The 17,908-nt window shown below is 46.8% G+C and overlaps 1 protein-coding gene across 4 annotated transcripts; it reads left to right on the top strand.

The window, feature by feature from the left end:
* LOC148388128 (myosin light chain kinase family member 4-like) lies at window positions 1-17,841 on the top strand. Of its 4 annotated transcripts, none has more exons than XM_088393130.1 (15): window positions 1-2,289; window positions 2,410-2,525; window positions 5,977-6,211; window positions 14,446-14,518; window positions 14,683-14,998; window positions 15,072-15,286; window positions 15,346-15,451; window positions 15,563-15,656; window positions 15,747-15,856; window positions 15,934-16,075; window positions 16,139-16,209; window positions 16,274-16,402; window positions 16,479-16,710; window positions 16,883-16,931; window positions 17,003-17,841. In XM_088393130.1, the coding sequence occupies exons 2-14, from the start codon at window positions 2,452-2,454 to the stop codon at window positions 16,925-16,927; spliced, it is 1,842 nt and encodes a 613-aa protein (XP_088249256.1). In that variant the 5' UTR covers window positions 1-2,289; window positions 2,410-2,451; the 3' UTR covers window positions 16,928-16,931; window positions 17,003-17,841. The 4 variants fall into 4 exon arrangements, with proteins under 4 accessions (XP_088249256.1, XP_088249258.1, XP_088249257.1 ...); XM_088393132.1 differs by adding an exon at window positions 3,574-3,679 and having other exon boundaries at window positions 8-2,525; XM_088393131.1 differs by lacking the exon at window positions 2,410-2,525 and adding an exon at window positions 3,248-3,679 and having other exon boundaries at window positions 9-332.
* The last annotated feature ends 67 nt before the right edge of the window (window positions 17,842-17,908 follow it).

A 17,908-nucleotide genomic window follows, 5' to 3' on the forward strand; every position in this document is an offset into this window, starting at 1 on the left:
CAAAGTCAACAGTCAGCATGCATCCACACAGGGCGCTTTTGTTTTGTCAGTATAACTAACACAGTCCAACACACCCATCATAGCTGACTTATTGAAAATACACACACACCGAGCAGTTTGATTTGTGTACATTGAAACAGAGGAGGCAAAACTACTCACTACTCATAGCACTCATGTGGCTTCGCTCATATTGTAGACAACAAACTTTGAATTCTAATGCAGCTAATACATCTCACTTGTGTGTTTTTCAGATGGGATAAAGAACTGCTTCATGACGACGACTGAGCACATCCACCGCAAATCATTTTCTTGAAGACGGACAACAAGAGGGAGTAAATACAAAGTTGTGACAAACGCAATTGCTCAAGTCAAGTACACGTAGCCCCGAGAACTCGACATAACTTTGTCACAAAATTCTGCGGTTGTACTTTGTCATGTATTGCCACTGCATTTAGAGACGAGGATGTCAATTGAGTGGAGATGTCTAAATGCTGATTGATTTATGGACGGCAAATGCGTGCGGTCTGGCGGGTGTTTTGCCAGGAAAACAGGTACTTGTTTGCAAAGGTGTGTTCCGTGTGATTTATGGTGCAGATTTCAGCTCGTCACGCCAGCTGGCTTACAGCGTAGCCTCGTCAACCGTGATCAACAGCTCTGATTTATGGCGACCTTTGCACCGCCGATGTCGCTTTCATAAGCAGCAGCAACATCGTGTACTCGTGCTCACAAAGTTTTCCTTGAAAGTCTGCCAAGAAGGACGGATACATACGTCGGAATGGGTGGCGTTCATTGCTTGATTGATGAGTACCGTAGAGCTGTGTGCTCTCTGAATGACCTTGGTGAGATAAGTAGTAGCAATCTGTTATCCGTCTCTGTTATCCGCTTTTGTACACATTAACTTGAGACCTTCAAGGATAAACTAACTCTTCAGTTTGTAAAGGTTAAATCATGTTCTTGTCCCTTTTTGAAAGTGGTGCACAAATTGATGCCTTTAATGTATAAGATACATTTAAAAAAAAAAAAAACCTCAATTGCACCTTTTGTGTTTAGAATGAGAGCAACAGGACAACAATGGCGGCTGGCGAGTCGTCAAGCAACAACTCTGGGCCTCCTCGATATATTTGTGTTGGGCGGGAGGGCAGCCGACCAGACTAGCTGGATGATGATTTAATTTCACACAATGGTAGAGCATCGCGTTGTTGTTTGTTCAGTGTGAGGAAAAAGAGCAAAGCAGCATTGCCCAACAATCTGCCGGCTCGGCAACGATTCAGGGATGCTCCTCCAACCGTTCCTGGCAGTAGCAGTCTCCTTGAAGTGACTGCTTAACCCTTGTTCTTGCCATTGCCGCTTCACGAAGCCTTCTCCATTTGCAGCACTCATCGATGGGTGACGAAGGGCCCTAAGCGGCGAGTCTGTTTCAGGTGTCCAATAACAGGTCTCGCTTTCATTGCTGTCCTGGAGTTGACGAGGTTCCCAAGGCAAACATAATATCGCTTGGACGGCGGGTCGTGTCGAGCGCGGGAGAGAGGGCGGGACTCAACACAGAGCGTTAGGCAGCATCTTGCGGCAGCAGTTCACATGAGGATACAAACAGCAAACGTAGCGTAGCCTAGCAGCATTCAATTTGGATCTGTCCGGCCCAAAATAAACACCTGCACATGCTTGGCATGTATTGGGCATGTTCTGCTGTCATTCCTCAATCGTGGGGTTTGCTATTGTTTGATGTGATCACAGATCCCCCCCCCCCCCCCCCCCACCCCCACCCCACCAGATTGCAGTCATTTAAGTCTTTCAAAAGATTGAAGGATGCCTTTTGAGTTAATTCAGCCATGGAGGCACCATCTAGAAGAGGTCAACATTTGTTGACATCTAAAACGGCGTGTTCTGTTGGCAGCACACTTCTCTGGGAATGTTCAGTGGGAGGCTCCCTTATCGGCTTTTTTACGAGTGCGAGATAACGCGCACCGGCAGCCAAGGTCGGCCCTGTTCGGCCCCTGCTCGTGTGCTTGTTTTTAATCGTCTTTGTCACGCCGGCCGCGAGCCTCCAAACGCTTTTACGCTCGCTGAAACCATGTGCCATCCGCTTCTCCAAACTACAAAACAAAAGGTTTGATCCCTAAACCCCGACAGCTGGCACATGAGAGGCCCTGCGGGGAACAGCGCTCTCAATAAGGTGCTATTGTGGAAAAATGCAAACGTGATGAGCAGATTGTTCCACAACAATGACGGCTGGCAGCGCAAAGCCCAGCTTTGCTGGCCGACCTCTTCCTCGATACGATCCAATACAAGGTGAGCTGAGCCTCAAAGGTCATTCTGTTTGAATTAAAATATATTTTTTTAATGATGCCAAACATCATTTATGTCTACTTTGATATTTTTTGAAAGCAATAGCTTTCTCTTGTGCTGCAGGCACAGTATGGGATGAGGAATGCCTGAGAACCCCACCATCCCATGTTTGGCAAGCACGGGTACCCTCCACAGTCCGCCGAGTGTGGCACACCACACCTTTCCATGAGTCTCTTCAGGTGCATACAATGGACACGCTGTAAGGTGTTGAAAATGTTTTTCCACCTGCCCCCCTGCAATAGGCCCCTGCGTGCCCCAATCTCGATGCGTAGAAGCTAAATATAGCAGATGTGGAGCATGAACATTTGGTCGGGACGACGCAGCGGGTGGGATGTAAAGCACTTTTAAACCCAACGGCAACAGACCCCGCTCTGGCCAATTAGCGCATGGAACACATTGCGACAACAGGACAGAGCGCCAGGAAAACACACACCAACAAATGCTTGGACACATACTTTCCAATGACATTCTAGAATATTTCATGTCACATGGTGAAACTTGACATTTACGTAGATGAATAAGTGAATGAGGTCTTGTTTAAGAAACAAGAAGTGTACATTTCTGTACTCCTGCTTTAAAATTTTGTAATTATGGGCTACACTGATTGCCGCTCGATGACAGCGTGTCTGATTGAATGGCTGTCATCCTGCTTCTTGTGTATGTGTGCGTATGTATTTGGCCTCGGACTATTCAGCAAACAGGCACATGTCATTTGTCAGAGCGTGAAACAAAGAATTTATCAAGAGCCTCTCTAGATTTTGTTGCTATTCTAGGAGCAGGCCCTTGGCCAGTCCCAAAGTGTGATTAGAGGAGCAGCGGTGTGGTTACGAGAGCTGAGATCGAACAATGCTGCCTTCTGAAAAAGCCAAACAAAGCAAAAGCAAAGCCTGCTGCTTTTCAGTCTCGAGTTGGCCGAGGTCCTGACTGGCGAGTGGGTTGGCCGGCTGGCTGTCATCTCTCGTGTTGCGGAGACACGCGGCGCTGCTGTGGCAGAGTGCTCGCTCCTTCATAACAAGACGTGTTCCCTGCAACACTTCCTCTCAGACGCAACCCCCAGCTCTCCTCGAACCCTCCCCCCCATCCGTGCTTATCCCGGGACATCTGCGGCTCCCGCAGAAGTGCCATTAGCAGCTCGACTTTGGGATCGAGCTCTCCTCTCGGAGAAGCCCTCACCGGAACAAACACCTTGAGCTTGAATCACTGTGATCGATTGAGAACTCGTTTCAGAGCTCGTCAGGAATCCTGGGGAGAGATCCTCCACCACGTCCATGAGAAGCATGGGAGGAAAGGAAAAGAAGATCCTAGTGATCGCCAATGTTCCCAGCTATGAAGGGTCAGTCCTTTTCATTTGAAACTGCAACTTTTTTTTTGTCCTCAGTTGTAAGAGCTTGTCTTGTGCAGAAATGCAGTGGGATCCTTGTGTTTTAAATTCTGACGCTGGTATTTATTAGATGCACTGCAAGGTGCAACATATCAAGCCGTTTTGCACACATTGTGCATCTTTGCATTTAGGATGGACACCTCCTCATCAAGTAGGCTTGCTCTATTTCTTGACGTTATTTTCGTCCTCTATCTTTTGGAAAGTAGTGGTTGAGACAAATATAAAAAGTGGCTGGAAATCAAATGCTGGAAAGAAAATCATCATCATCATAATACTGGCATAGCACAAAAAAAAAAAAAGAGCGCAAGTGTGTTTCTCTGCTGTGCACTAAAATAAGATCTTGGCTTTGTTCTTGTCGACATGGAAAAGCACATTGAGTGGAAGTTCTACAGTTACACCATCTTGCAGAGTTGTGACAGTGTGAAGGACCCGAGCGGCTGCAGGCGCTGAAAATGTCACACAAGTTGGAGGGTGTGCTCAAAGCGCCATCTGTCTGCGCACGCTGAAAAACGCCCAAGCGGAGTTCATTTTTCAGCCGCCCCGTTACGGGCTGACCCCAAACAATTTGGCCCCTCGGCTGGGCGACTTGCCACGAACACAGCTCACCGACGATGCCGACGGCTGCTTAATTGTCTGCCGGCTGAAGTAAACTGGCTGTTTAATTAGGGAGCTTGTGACGAGGGAATTTGTCAAGATCATTATGTCAGCCAGGCAACCTGTTTATTTTGGTGATAAGGGGTCTTTTTGTTGTTGAACAGCTTCTCCTCTTCTCCCTGTGTCTGTCTGTGTTGTCTTTTGTGTCCACTCTGAGTGTCAGCGTCCATCTGAGCCATGACGCTGTGTTCTATTCTATCCATACACACATGCTCCAACACCTCAGCCGCATTCCCGGGCTTTGATAGCCGTTTCCATGCCACTCCAAAACAAAGACATCGGACGCCACTGGGAGAGCGTTCCCCTCCACCTCTGCGCGATTCCTTGCGACCAGTCGATGCGGCCGCCATGAAAAGCCGCCTACCGAGCCTGATTGCCTGGCAACAAGCCTCGCGGTGGCTCTTTGGGACCAAAGCGCTTCTTCGCTGATGGAGCTTTTCCATTTGACCCGCATGACTTCTTCGTGTGCTCGGGTGTACCAAAAATAAAGCTCTTTAAAGCAACTTGACCCGGGATCAGCCATACTGGTCGATGCATTTGGGCTTTCACGAGCTGTTGGCTGTCAACACCGCTTTGGAAGGTATGGCACGGGCCAATGCCTCAAAACGCCAACGTTGAAGGCATTTCTTTGCCAGGCCAGCTGTTGCGTGTCAAAGTCAGCCATGAAAGTCACCACTCGGCTGCTCAAATACTTCTAAAGTTGAAGTGATTGGCTTTTTATTTTTGGCTGGATTGGGAATTGTACGACATTATTTATGATGCAAATGTCCACTCATCCGATTGTCTCAGCTGAATTGTGTCAGAAGTGTTCATCCACACTTTACCAATTTGATCAGACACTTTGGAGCACGAGAAACCCCCAAGCTTCTGACCACATTTTTGCTCTTCTTTTGAAGGTTGCTTGCTGCTTTCTCATATCATTTCTGGCTCCGCCAAAGCTCATGACCAAAGATTACTAAAGAAAAAGATGTCTTCATGGGACTCTTAATTGAAAGTGCATCATACCGGTACACAAACATTTGTTGTATGTTTGTGTTCACATGTTTGGAATCCGCGTTGTAAATCATGAAAGTTAAAGAGCCGCCACTAGCAGTGATACCAGCTGTCCAATTCAGGCCACCCTTGGTTTTAGAGTTGAAATCCGAGCTTGAGAAATCCCCTGGAGCTGGAGGACAGCCCTGGATGCAGCAGACGGTCTGCCTCGCCTGCTCACGCGCACATGCACACGCGCACACACACGCTGTTGTGAAATGACAGACTGGCTAATTGTAAAGCACAGGCATTCTGGAGGTAAAAATATCCTTGGTAATCTTCCATGAACCCCCCCAGAGGCTCAACAGGTAGAGCTGAAAGCCAGCTGTCCTGCGCAGGCGTCGGGCTGGATTTCCACATCTCATCGCTCCCCTTTTATAGGTCATGCTGCTCCCCACCGGTGGAATGAATCAAAGCGCTGTCCACATTTTGGACTAATCCTTTGACATGGTGGCACTATTTGACATATCTAAGTCAACTCCAGTTAAAAATCATGCAAATTATGATTCTATCTCATTAGCACACTTGAAATGTAGGTTGCTAAACACGTGTTGTTGTTGCAGTCCAGACAGGAAGATTCCTTGTCATGAGCCCGCTGGAATGAAGAACGGCAAAGTGCCAACGTCAGCGGTACCCCCGCCTATCCCCATGTCGCCCATTGTGGAGAAGATGGAAGGACTGAAGGCCATCCGCAACCGCAGCAACAGTCTTCGTCTTGGCCGCCTGGCCTTCTACCGACACCTGGAGAAGGTGGGCACCATGCGCTGCTTCTGGGAACTCAAACACATGGAACTGCAGGTAGGCAAGCCGCAAACGGGACAACGGACATGCACTACACAAACACAACTTGTGATATTTTGGGTTCACGCAAACTTGTTTAGGGAGGCTGCAGGCCTTGTAATGACATCAGATACCTGTTAGCACAAATCCCTTGCAGGAATGCAAAACGCCCACTAGGGAGAGCTCTCGGGCTTCTCAAAAATGTTTTACGCCCCCCCACTGACATCCACGCAAGCGTGCGCACACGCCCACACACACGCACGCACACACACACACGCACACGCACACTGGATACAAAGGTTTGTTGCACTACAGGAAACCTCACTACCCATCACAAGTCTAGATTCACAGAATTTTTTTGTCCTGTTATCTCACTTTATTTATTTATTTATTTATTTATTTATTTATTTATTTATTTATTTATTTATTTGGGGAGCGTAGTTCCACATTTGGCCAATCGATGGCATTGCAGTATTGTGCATGACATTGTACATTTTAAAAGATGAGGAAATGGGGAGTGTGAGCCTCATTTGTACTGAAGCTGTCTCAGTCCTCGACTATCCTGTGTTTTATGCCTACAGACTGTCAATTCATTTTATGAAGAATGTGTTTGGGCATAATTATTAATGTGTACTGTGAGATAATAAGTTAAGCTTGGCAAAACAGGATTTGCCAGGGATGGGTCCACTGTTAGACTGACTGAATATTTTGGTTCGCTGTAAATATGTGAAATGTGTTTGATTGTGTCTGTTCTATTTTAAAATGTGTTTAAAGACCTTCCAAATAAGTGCTGTGAAAACAGGCTGAGGGAGGCTATATTGCAGCTTTGACTTTTTGCGCAACCCCTGCGATGGAGGAGCTTTGACTGTCCATGTTCAGTTTGCCACGACTGAGCAAAGGAGGCTCTGAAGCACTTGTTGGTAAATATATTTTGGAGCACGAAACTACCAAGTGCTGTGTCTGAAGTTAAAGGATAGCAGGCATCTGATTCGCACTGACACCCCAAACTGAACACCACCTGTCCCTTTCCCGTCTCGGCGCGCTCTCCTTTTAGGTTGACGGGTGGGAGGTAGCGAGGAAGCTGCTGAGAGGGCCAACGGCTAGGTTTGTCTTTGAGCCGACCCTTGTTCTTTATCAAGTCTGTTGTGAGCGAGACGAGAGGAATTAAGACTGCGTTCCAGTCCCATGTCAGTCATTTCTTGTCCGCCGCCCGCAGCACAAGGCAGACAGCCGAGAGTTTAGCAGTCAAGGTAGGACGGCCAGAAAGAGGAAGTGTTCCATCATGGAGACCTCCCGAAGGGATAAAGACCTCTGGCTGCTCGGAAGCGTGTGCCTGGTGGCCACTTTCCTCACGCTGCAGAGGCTGTGGACATTATTTACCATCAAAAAGAAGGGGAGGACCCGACCAGCGGACAGACAGGTGAAAGAAACGGGTCCGTTTCCATGCTGCGGCATTAACGAACTAATGTTGTCCATACACACGAGCCTCAGATCAGCATTTTTGTCGTATTGAACATGGCGTCGACAAGTAACCGGCTCAGAGGTGATCAAATGTATCTCATGATCCCGTGCCTAGATGCCATCTTGAGCTCAACAAGCAAAAAACAAACTCCTTTTTTACCAATGAGGCTCAACAAAAAAAAAAAGAGCGCAAAAATGAACCAATTTGTTTTGGGTGCACTCCAGACAGCTTGTCTGTGGAAACGCAAATGTCACATGCATGTCACTGGCTGTAACATCTAAATTGTGTCACCTCGCACTACTCCAGCCGCAGCACGCAGACGAAGTCTCTGCCCTCTGTGCAATGCAAACATGTTCACAGCAGCAAAGAGCAAATGAAATGCATCATCTGACAAACGTCACACCTTTGTGCCAGCGATACAATCGAAGCAATCTACTCATGAACGCTACAACGGTGCTGATACGCGCACCTTGTAATTGTTCCATTGAATCGCGTTTGGTTCATAGAATTTGCGAGGGTGACGTAATGCTAAAGGAATGGAGGAAAAGTGTCCTGGGGTACCTGTTTTCAAGACCGAGGGCCATGTGCAGAGTTGCGGGAACTATCGAGGAATTGTGGATGGGCCACGCAACTGACTTCTTGGAAAGAGCAATGTTAGCTAGGTGTGAGTATTTGCTAACAACAGTTTGGATACATGCCAAGGAAGAGAATGCCAAATGTATGATTTGTCTTAAGAAGTCCAGAGAATGTCAGAAGGAGTGTGTGCGTCAAGCTCAAACTTGAGGGTCGCAGAACGCCGATGAGGGCTGCTTTCTGTGTGGCAGAAGAGCCCAAGGTGGAAGTGGGACTGCAATAGGGATACGCTCTAGGCCTCTTCCACTTTGCAGTAATGATGGATGGGCTTTGTTTGCAGATAACATTGCGATCGGCGGTGAAAGCCGGAATTAGCTGGAGAAACATTTAGAAGGGCGGAGGCATGCACTGAAAAGGCCAGCGATGACGCTTCCAACTAAGACACAATAGATGTGCGTGCGTGAAGGAAGGAGGAGTGAGGCGACACGGAGACCGCATAGCGTCAACGGACGACTTGAAATACTTGAGCTCAACGGGGCAGAGCAACGGCAAGTGTGGTTAGGAGTTGATGAAACTGAGCCGAGCAAGTTGCAATTGGTGTTCAGGAAGGTTCCTGAGATAGAATAGTGTCTGCTAGGATGAAGGCCAGGGAAGGTTGATAAGCCAGTGGAGAGGCCACCCATGATGATTAGCGATAATAATGTGAAGAAACAAAAACGTCCATTGCCATGCCTGCATGGAGTTTCTCATATTGTTCTTGTGCTTCTCCAGATAGTCAATATTCCGCCCACATCCCCAAAACATGCTTCTAACTTTAGTTCATCATTGTGCGAAGGCCTTCACATTATTGGTTTTCCACCCACTTTTTTGACACTTAACTACTTCCACATAATTCATCCGATTCACCTCATTCCACTTTTCACTTATTCCAAATATTCACGCCAAGCGTGCTTGTATGTTTTTCCATTCCAAATATTTACAATTTTCGAGAAATTTCGAGTCAAAATTTTACCATTCATTCTTAATGGCACATTCAACATTTCTCATTTTCTTTCACGATTGATCAAATGCACCTCCTTTCACTTTACATGTATTCCAGATATTCATGCCATTAGAGCTTTAATTTTTTTCCTTGCACAAATCTACGGTTTTTGCAAAATTCACTAATTTAGAGCCAAAATTTCACCTTTCAACATTTCTCTTCTTCTTCCACGTGATTCATCCGATTCACCTCATTCCAGTGTTCACATATTCCACACATTCATGCAATTAGGGCTTCCATCTCATTCATTCAAAAAATGTACGGTTTTCGCAAAAGTCGCAAATTTCCAGCCAAAGCTTCCCCATTCATTCTCTATGGGACATTCAACATCTGCTCTAACTTTAACAATTTTGTCCCATTCAACCGGTTTTAACTTTAGAATCCCAAAGCGAGGGTTGCAGTTTTGTTTCAAAAAATTTTGGCGCAGTTTTTCCTAAAATGTAACTTTTTCTCCCATTCAATCTCCATGGGCTGTTCAACATCTGCTCTAAGTAATTTAATTTTCTCCGATTCAACCCGTTTCAGCTTTTACATTCCAAAGTATGGGTTTTGAACCTGTAATTCTCATTTCGTTCCAAATTTTAAAAAAATTTGGCACACGTTTTTCCCCCCATTCATTCTCTATGGGCCATTCAACATCTGCTCTCAGTTTTACAAATTTGTCCGATTCAACCGGTTTCAAGTTTAGGATTCCAAAGTATGGCTTACTAAACTTCTCACGATTAAAAAAAAATCATCTTTTCACTTTTAAAATTTCCGCAAAATTTACTTTTGTCCTTCTAATTTCTGTTTTCTTACCGATTCAACCTGTTTCAACGTTTAACTGTTCATCTTAAGCCTACCTATTTCAAAACTTCCCACTTACCAAAAATTCAAAATTTTCAACTTTAGAATTCACGCAAAATTTTACAAAATTGCCTCTTTCCCTTCTAATTTCTACATTTTCTGACCGATTCAACTCGTTCCAACTTTAAACATCATTCTGTACCATTCCCCAAGGTTTTATTAAGCCCCTTCGCCTTCACACACAATTTCTATCAATTTATATCAAAACTTCCCACTTACCAAAAATTTAAAATTTTCAACTTTAGAATTCATGCAAAATTTTACAAAATTGCCTTTCCCTTCTAATTTCTACATTTTCTGACCGATTCAACTCGTTCCAACTTTAAACATCATTCTGTACCGTTCCCCAAGATTTTATTAAGCCCCTTCGCCTTCACACACAATTTCTACGAAATTGCAAATTCTAGTTACGAATTGTCCTTTGGGGTGAATTCAAAGGGTTGTTTGTCGGTGCCCTGCAATTGCCGGGTGACCAGTCCAGCGAGTTCCCCGGCTCTTCCCCGAAGTCAGCCGAGTTGGGCTCTTCTCTCGGGGAATGGCTGGCTTTCGCGCGACTCTCGCGCGGGCTTGTTGACTGGTGTCCACTTTCAATACTTTGCATAACTCATTACTGCCACAATATTGATGCATCTTTCGCAAGCAGCGCTTCAGAACACATTGCAGTGCAACCATGATTTCAATAATGAAATCAAACGGGTTCATCTAGTTATTTGAGATCAATACATTTGGACATTTGACTGAGTCAGAGCTGTCAGCGGATCAAAAAATATCCCAGTGAGAGGGGTCAAAAAACTTTGACGTGTCAAGAAACTCAAGATGCCGGGATCATTTTGACCTATGTACTGTACTCGTCGCCAGCACATACAGTACCGGCTCCAAAATATCGTATCATTACAGCCATCCCAAATGAGCGCTGAACTCACCTCAAATCTCTTGTGTGCGTTGAGCCTTGTCACTCACAAGCTCTCCATTGCAACCTAAACACGTTAATTCAACCTAATAGACAGCATGCACGGTTGGGAGACAAATTCCTTGTGTCCTTTGACATACTTGGCCAATAGAGATGATCCTTATGATTAATGAACGTTCGGGTCCCATTTGCTCCCGTGCATGGCCCTTTTAGCGTGCGCTGCCTTTGACGTCACCATGCACCGAATTATGATAATTGAGTAAGCTGCAACTGCTATGTGAGCACACCAAACCTATTTATATTTATATTAGTGTTTGTGCGTACGTGCGACTGTGTGCGCGTGTTTGGCGTTCTCTCGTATCAGATGGCCAAAATGCGTACCAGGAGCATGTCAAGTATTTCAAGTCTTGACTGCCATCTGGTGGTACAACACCGAGACTGCGCACAACCTTCAATAACTGCCATCAGAAAGTGAACGCGATGAGACATAGATAGATAGATGGATGGATCTGTACAGTTTGAATTCGTAGGGATGTGTTTAAAGATGTATTTCAGATATATTTGTGGCATTGCTAGAGACAAATGATGAACAAAGGTAGCTATTCACACCTAGACACTACTAATTTAAGATGTACCACGACATTTGATCCTCAGCTGGATTTTGTTGCTAAGCGGCGCTGGGTGTGCGTGTCTCTGTATGCGTGTGAAGATTTTCGGGCATTAGGCTCAACACGCATTGTGTGGTGTGGCAAGGACATCATAGATCCACAATCCAGTTGTCATGCACTTACGTAATGGTAACAACCAGCGACAAACTTGACAACTTGGGGAAGTTGCTCTGTGGATGTCTATTTTCAAGGCACGAGGCATGCTTGAGCATCTTATGCAATGTATTCACAGGCACTGACGAATGACAGCCACAATCTCAAACCCCGCATTGTAAATACACACACAACAGATGTCACACCTTGGGTCCATTAGTGGAACTTTTCGATGTCCGTCCGCATCCACGGTGGAAAAAGTTGCACGGTTATCAAGGCTGATAGAGACTGTCATCAGTCAGCGGCAACGCATAACTTTCGACTGATTAAATGAAAGCAGGTGCGGCCAAAGAGATAACAATGTGCGACTTTCTTTCTATTGCCACATACTTGGCACCCCTGTGATGCCGCGGAAAAAACCCCACCATCTTAGAAATTAGAAGTACACTCGGCCTTTCAAGGAGGACATTACTGATAATGGTACATATAAGCGCACCCGAATGGCCTTTTCATTTCAAGCGGTTGTTTACCACTACAATAGCTTCGTAAGACCTTGACTGACCACAAATATCGATCTACTGCTCATGTTTTAAAAATGGCGCAGCAGCTTACATGTGAGTCTCCAACTTGACTGGTACCAAATGAAAGCTCTGATCTGAAACCTAATATGCTTGCACCATATTATTTTGGTCCAGGACGATGACAATGGCTGTGCGTTATGCTGAGGGCATGTTGGCATGCAGAGATTCTGGTTCCCTCTCCTACCCAATACAATATTTCAGAGATGAAAGCCAGACTTACCAAATATTGTGACACCGGTCTTAGTGGCCTGTTGTGGTTCTGTGGTCCGGTCCACACTTGCACCTGTACCCCCCCCCCCCCCCCCCCCCTTCCCTTTGCTCATCAACTTTGAATGTAGAGTTCCATCTTCCAAATCTCACCAAGTTGTCATTGTTGTTTTTGATGAGCTTTTATTACTTTGTTAGAATCCGGGTGAGTGTCAGTCGCAAATTCCTGAGATTCTAACACCTTTGAGGCATCTCAAATGTCAGATAGCGATCCTCCCTGACAGCTCCCCACAAGCCCCTGTCAATCCCCGATTGGTCGCTCCAACCTTCCACTGTTATCGCTGACCACCCACCCCTTGGGGCTGCGCTATATCATTTGGAGGTGGGCCGTTTGCTCTTTCTCAAACTCCGCTCAGAAGTGGTGTCTTGTGGGCCAGCTCATTCTTCACCCGCTACTTGCTCTTCTTGTTCATTGATGAGTGGCAGGACTTTATGAACGAGCGGTTTTGTTTTCTCCCTGTGAAGAGGTAAACGGCCCATCAGTCATGAACTCCACCTTGGTCAGCTCTTTAGCTAAAATGTATGACCTCAAGCCTCTTCATGGCCAGAAGTCTGCTGGGAGAAGAGCCTCGCTCAACGGATTAGAGCAGTCCCAAGCGTCTTCCTCTTGTTCCCATGCTTCCCTACGCTGCATCGAGAGCCGCATGGACGCCTTGACCTCTCAGATGGAGCGCTTGCTTAGCACGCAGCATGCTGTCCTGACCCGACTAGATGTTTTGTCCCAGGACGTGAGAGGGATGGATCCAATTCGGGCGCCAAAGAGCGAGGGGGGCCTCTGCGATGCCCACCCGGGATTCAATCGAGGCTCCGAGGTGGCGGTGGTCTTTGGGCGGCTGTGGGCGGTGATGGAGAGGCTCTGTGAGCAAATGGAGGGTCAGGGCCGCAGGTTGGAGGCGCTGCAAAAAGTGGTGGAGGGCACCCACCAGGTGATCCGCTACATTGGCGAGCTGGCGAGGCGCTCCCAGCTGCTGGGCTTGCTCTTTCGGAAAGCGGCCGGCCAAGCCAAACGCAAGGTGAGCTTAGGGCCTCTTTGGATCATCGTGGTGCCATTGCAGATGGACCTTTTCACCAGGAGAAGAGATTTGAATATCACACCCCTCTGTCTGACCAAGATGATCAGAAAAAAACGATCAACCTTTTTTTATTTTTTTTTTATCATGGTAGCATTGCGCTAAAACAGCTACCATCTATCAATTTACTTTCTTTTTAAAACACTAGCATGGACATTGATTTGCAACCTTGTTCCTTGTTGATGAGGCTCCTTCATGAGAACTTCTCCAATGTTGCCCTCATGTGCGTTATGTGAAATATATTGCCACTGCAGTTTTGTAACCTGTTGAAATTTACAGAACACGATTTAACTCTTTGATTTTGAAGTAAAATGTCAAAGGTTTGGAATGCTTGCTGAGCATCACGTCTCCTTGCGCGTGGATATTTGGTTGCGTTGTTCCGCTATTGTTTGCAATGTTAAGTGCTGCCCCCACTTGTGTGGCAGAGTGTCAGTGATTCAAGTCAGACCGGTCGCCTCAGCCAAAATAGGTCCTTTATCAGCGCGACGTGTACCTGTTGTTCTTCCTCGTGTCAGTAAATGCTTGAGACTGAAGCCGTTGCTGCACGAAACACGGACAACATTTCTTCCTTCCATACTGTTCCCTTCAGAAGGGGAGATGCTTTCTGCCTTCTTGCATCTTGTTCTACACCTCATTTACATTCAGGAAGATATTTCATCCTTATTTGCTCAATGACATGACGTGATGCTGATGAATATTTGAGATGGTCGTGCTGAATTGTCATTTCTGCCTTCCACAAGGGAAAGGACGACAAGGAAAAAGGCAAAGTCAACCTCAAAGGTCAGAAGAAGAGGAGGTCCCTGGAAACTTCAGGTAGCTTGAACTTGATTCGCCAGCAGCACGCAGAGACATTCTTGGCAACGTCAAACTGCTCAATCGGTGTTAGAAGAGAGCAATTCACACAATTAAATTAAAAGTTTAAAAATTAAAAAGGTCACACTGATATTCAATCTAATTTCCCTTTGTTGTTCCTCAAGAGTCACCGCCTGCGCCAGTGCTGCCTGAGCAGGTGGCGAAACTCAACCAAAAGAACTTTGACCATTATCACGGCAGCAACGAGGCAGAGGACGGCGCAAGTGGAAGACTCGTTGAGTCGATTGCCAGTGAATCTGATAAGGAGAGCGAGGATGTCTTTGAAGACTCGGGCTCTGAGGAAGACGCGGAAGCAGAGATTGCATCGTCGGGTCTCGGTCCAGAGGAGAGCGCTGATGAGCGAGACGAAGGCGATCGGAGAACATCACAAGCCGACCTTTCTTGCGACACTGGCAAGACTTCCACCGTGAAGCAAGACGGGTATTTTAAGACGGAGCGTGACTTCCGCAGTCATCACATCGTCCACAAATAACGAATCGCACCTTATTTGCAGCTCCGACGACGTCGGTGATGCGGCCGCCTGCAGCAAACGTCGCGTCACTGAAGAAGGAGTGGCTAAAGACGACCTGAAGAAGAGTCGGGTGGAAGGCGGGAAAGATGAAAAGGCCGACGGAGTTGCAGCCGAGACGGACAAGTCACAACGCGGCCACTCGGATGCGGAGAGCAACAGCAAGCAGCCGTCAGATGCGAGAGAGGAATTCTTCATAGGTGAGAGCGGAGTTGTCACAATTTGATGGACGTTGGCAACCTTGTTTGGTTCTTGTCAGACTCTAGCCCACCGCCGGCGGCACCTTTTGATCATCGCATTGTGACTCCCAAACCTCACCAAATCGCAGCCTACTACTCCATCAACAGAGACGAGGTCCTGGGAGGGTGAGCCATGCCGCGCGTCTTCATCCGACGTGTTTGTAACTGAGACAAATAATCCCCCTCCCGTGCCCACTGAGTGGTCTTGACACGAAATGGTATCCTCTCTTCCGCCAGGGGGCGCTTTGGCCAGGTCCACAAGTGTGTGGAGAACTCGTCTGGTCTCAGATTGGCTGCCAAGATCATCAAGGCCAGGAGCCAAAAGGAAAAGGTACAGTATGCAGAGGAGACAGAGCCATCCAAGCGAATGATTTTAGCACCTCTTTTGAATTTGGGAACCCAAGTCAGCGCTTCGTTTCAGGATGTGGTAAGGAACGAGATCCAGGTGATGAACCAGCTCAACCACTGCAACCTCATCCAGCTCTACGCGGCCTTCGAGTCTCGTCATGACATCATCCTGGTCATGGAGTAGTAAGTCCAGATGCATTTCACGCCCCCGTGTGATGTGGTCCATCGTCACAGCTGCAATGCGCGTTCTCCCGCCTCAGCGTCGAGGGCGGAGAGCTGTTTGACCGCATCATCGACGAGGACTGTAACCTTAGTGAGTTTGACACGGTGCTCTTCATACGGCAAATTTGCGAGGGGCTGCAGTACATGCACAGAATGTACATCCTCCATCTTGACCTCAAGGTGAGCATGTCCAGCACCTCGCCAGCTGGCAAAACCTGATTTGTGTCCTCTCTTCTGTTTCAGCCAGAGAACATTCTTTGTGTCAGCAGAGCGACAAACAAGATCAAAATCATCGATTTTGGCCTAGCCCGGAGGTAAAGGCTTTCTCGAATCTTCTGTCCCTTCGTTTTTTGTTATTGCAATGTGTGCCTCGGACAGATATAAACCTCGAGAGAAGCTGAAGGTCAACTTTGGAACGCCTGAATTTTTGGCACCTGAAGTAATCAACTACGAGTTTGTTTCCTTCCCCACCGACATGTGGAGCCTCGGGGTCATCATGTATATGCTGTGAGTTCCCACCCGCCGCTTCGTTTTCATCCCCGCGGGCATCTCGCTCACTCTTGCTTGTTTTTGTTGCGTTCAGACTCAGCGGCTTGTCTCCTTTCCTCGGTGATGACGATAACGAGACGCTAAACAACATCCTGGCCTGTCAGTGGAACTTTGAGGAAGAAGAGTTCACAGATGTTTCTGAAGAGGCCAAAGACTTCATCACACGCTTGCTGGTGAAGAGCAAAAGCTGGAGAATGAGCGCGACAGAAGCTCTTAGGCACGCCTGGCTGGCAGACCAAAGTCTGCACTACAAGTTACATCTGAAGGTGAGAGACAATCGCAGCGAGCGGATGGCCTCGTGCTGACATTTTGGAGTGGCATGCCGCCTCTCTCTCGACTGGCTTTGCTTTGTGGCCAAAAATGAGGAGAAAGTGACCGTTACAGAAAAGCAAGAAAGGTTTCCAGTGTTGTAATTGGTGTCCTCCCCTCTGATTGCAGAAAAGCAAGTGTGGCTCCACACCACCGCCCTCTCCAACGTGCTAAACGGGTGAGGCTTCGTCCTGTTCGCCACACAAGTTTTGTTTTCATGGCGACCTTCACATTCTGTTTCCTTTTCAGGGAGGGCACCAAGTGCACCTTCCTTCAACAATGCGGGGCCCCGGCGCCCCTCACCGGACCAATGCCGCTCTCTCTACTTGGACGGCGACTCACCACCGAGCGGGCTTGCTCGGGGCAGCTGCGCTTCGCTTTCCTCTGGAGTCAACAAATGGGGCAGTCTTATCTTCGGGGATACAAATTGCAGACTGTCTCGTAGAATGTCAAAGCCAAAAGTGATCTCTGACATCACTATCAACATGACTCTGCATATTTGTGACTCGCCAGCGCAAAACAAATTGCTTGGCTCAAATTGAAAATATAATGGGACACAGGAACAGTTTCTGAATTTTGGGACTTGGGGTGATTTTTTTTTCCCCCGAGCTGTTAGGAAATTCATATCACTTCCAACAGGGAAATTACATTGCTTTCTTTTCTGACTTACAAATACAAAAGTGGCTAATTTCCACGTCGTCACCGCACGGTGGGTATTTGGGCTCGAGCTCAAAACGTGGCCGCTTGACTCACGATTGGTTTTTTACTAGAGGATCGCATTTTACAACGCATCAATTGGATTTCAATGACAGCGAAGAAATGAAAGATGATGACTTTTGGATTGTATCATTTTCAACAAGAAATGTTTGACTGCTTTCTTGCATGCGTGGCACTTTTAGTTTTTTCCAACAACTTTTTGAATGCTACTAATGTAGTCAAGCGTTATATTTTGGAGAATACACGTTTCTTTCTTTTACGTACAAGTCTTATGAAAGGTTGTATTTGTGAATAACATGCAAACGCATCTCGTTGAACACATTCAAACTGTATATTACATTTGCATTGCACAGAAATGAAAATATGTCAACAATTAACTGTTGTCCACTTTTCTTGCGGCTTGCTGTCATGCTGCTGGCTGACCTTTGCTTTAGTTTT

Source organism: Syngnathus floridae, chromosome 13, assembly GCF_059516105.1.
Source record: "Syngnathus floridae isolate MCC-2025c chromosome 13, RoL_Sflo_1.0, whole genome shotgun sequence".
In the NCBI taxonomy this organism is placed as follows: domain Eukaryota; kingdom Metazoa; phylum Chordata; class Actinopteri; order Syngnathiformes; family Syngnathidae; genus Syngnathus; species Syngnathus floridae.

Coding starts and splice junctions, on each gene's coding strand:
- LOC148388128 (XM_088393130.1), top strand. CDS start 2,452: ATGTTTGGCAAGCACGGGTACCCTCCACAGTCCGCCGAGTGTGGCACA. Junction 16,210..16,273: donor GATTTTGGCCTAGCCCGGAG/GTAAAGGCTTTC, acceptor TGCCTCGGACAG/ATATAAACCTCGAGAGAAGC. Junction 16,711..16,882: donor ACTACAAGTTACATCTGAAG/GTGAGAGACAAT, acceptor CTCTGATTGCAG/AAAAGCAAGTGTGGCTCCAC.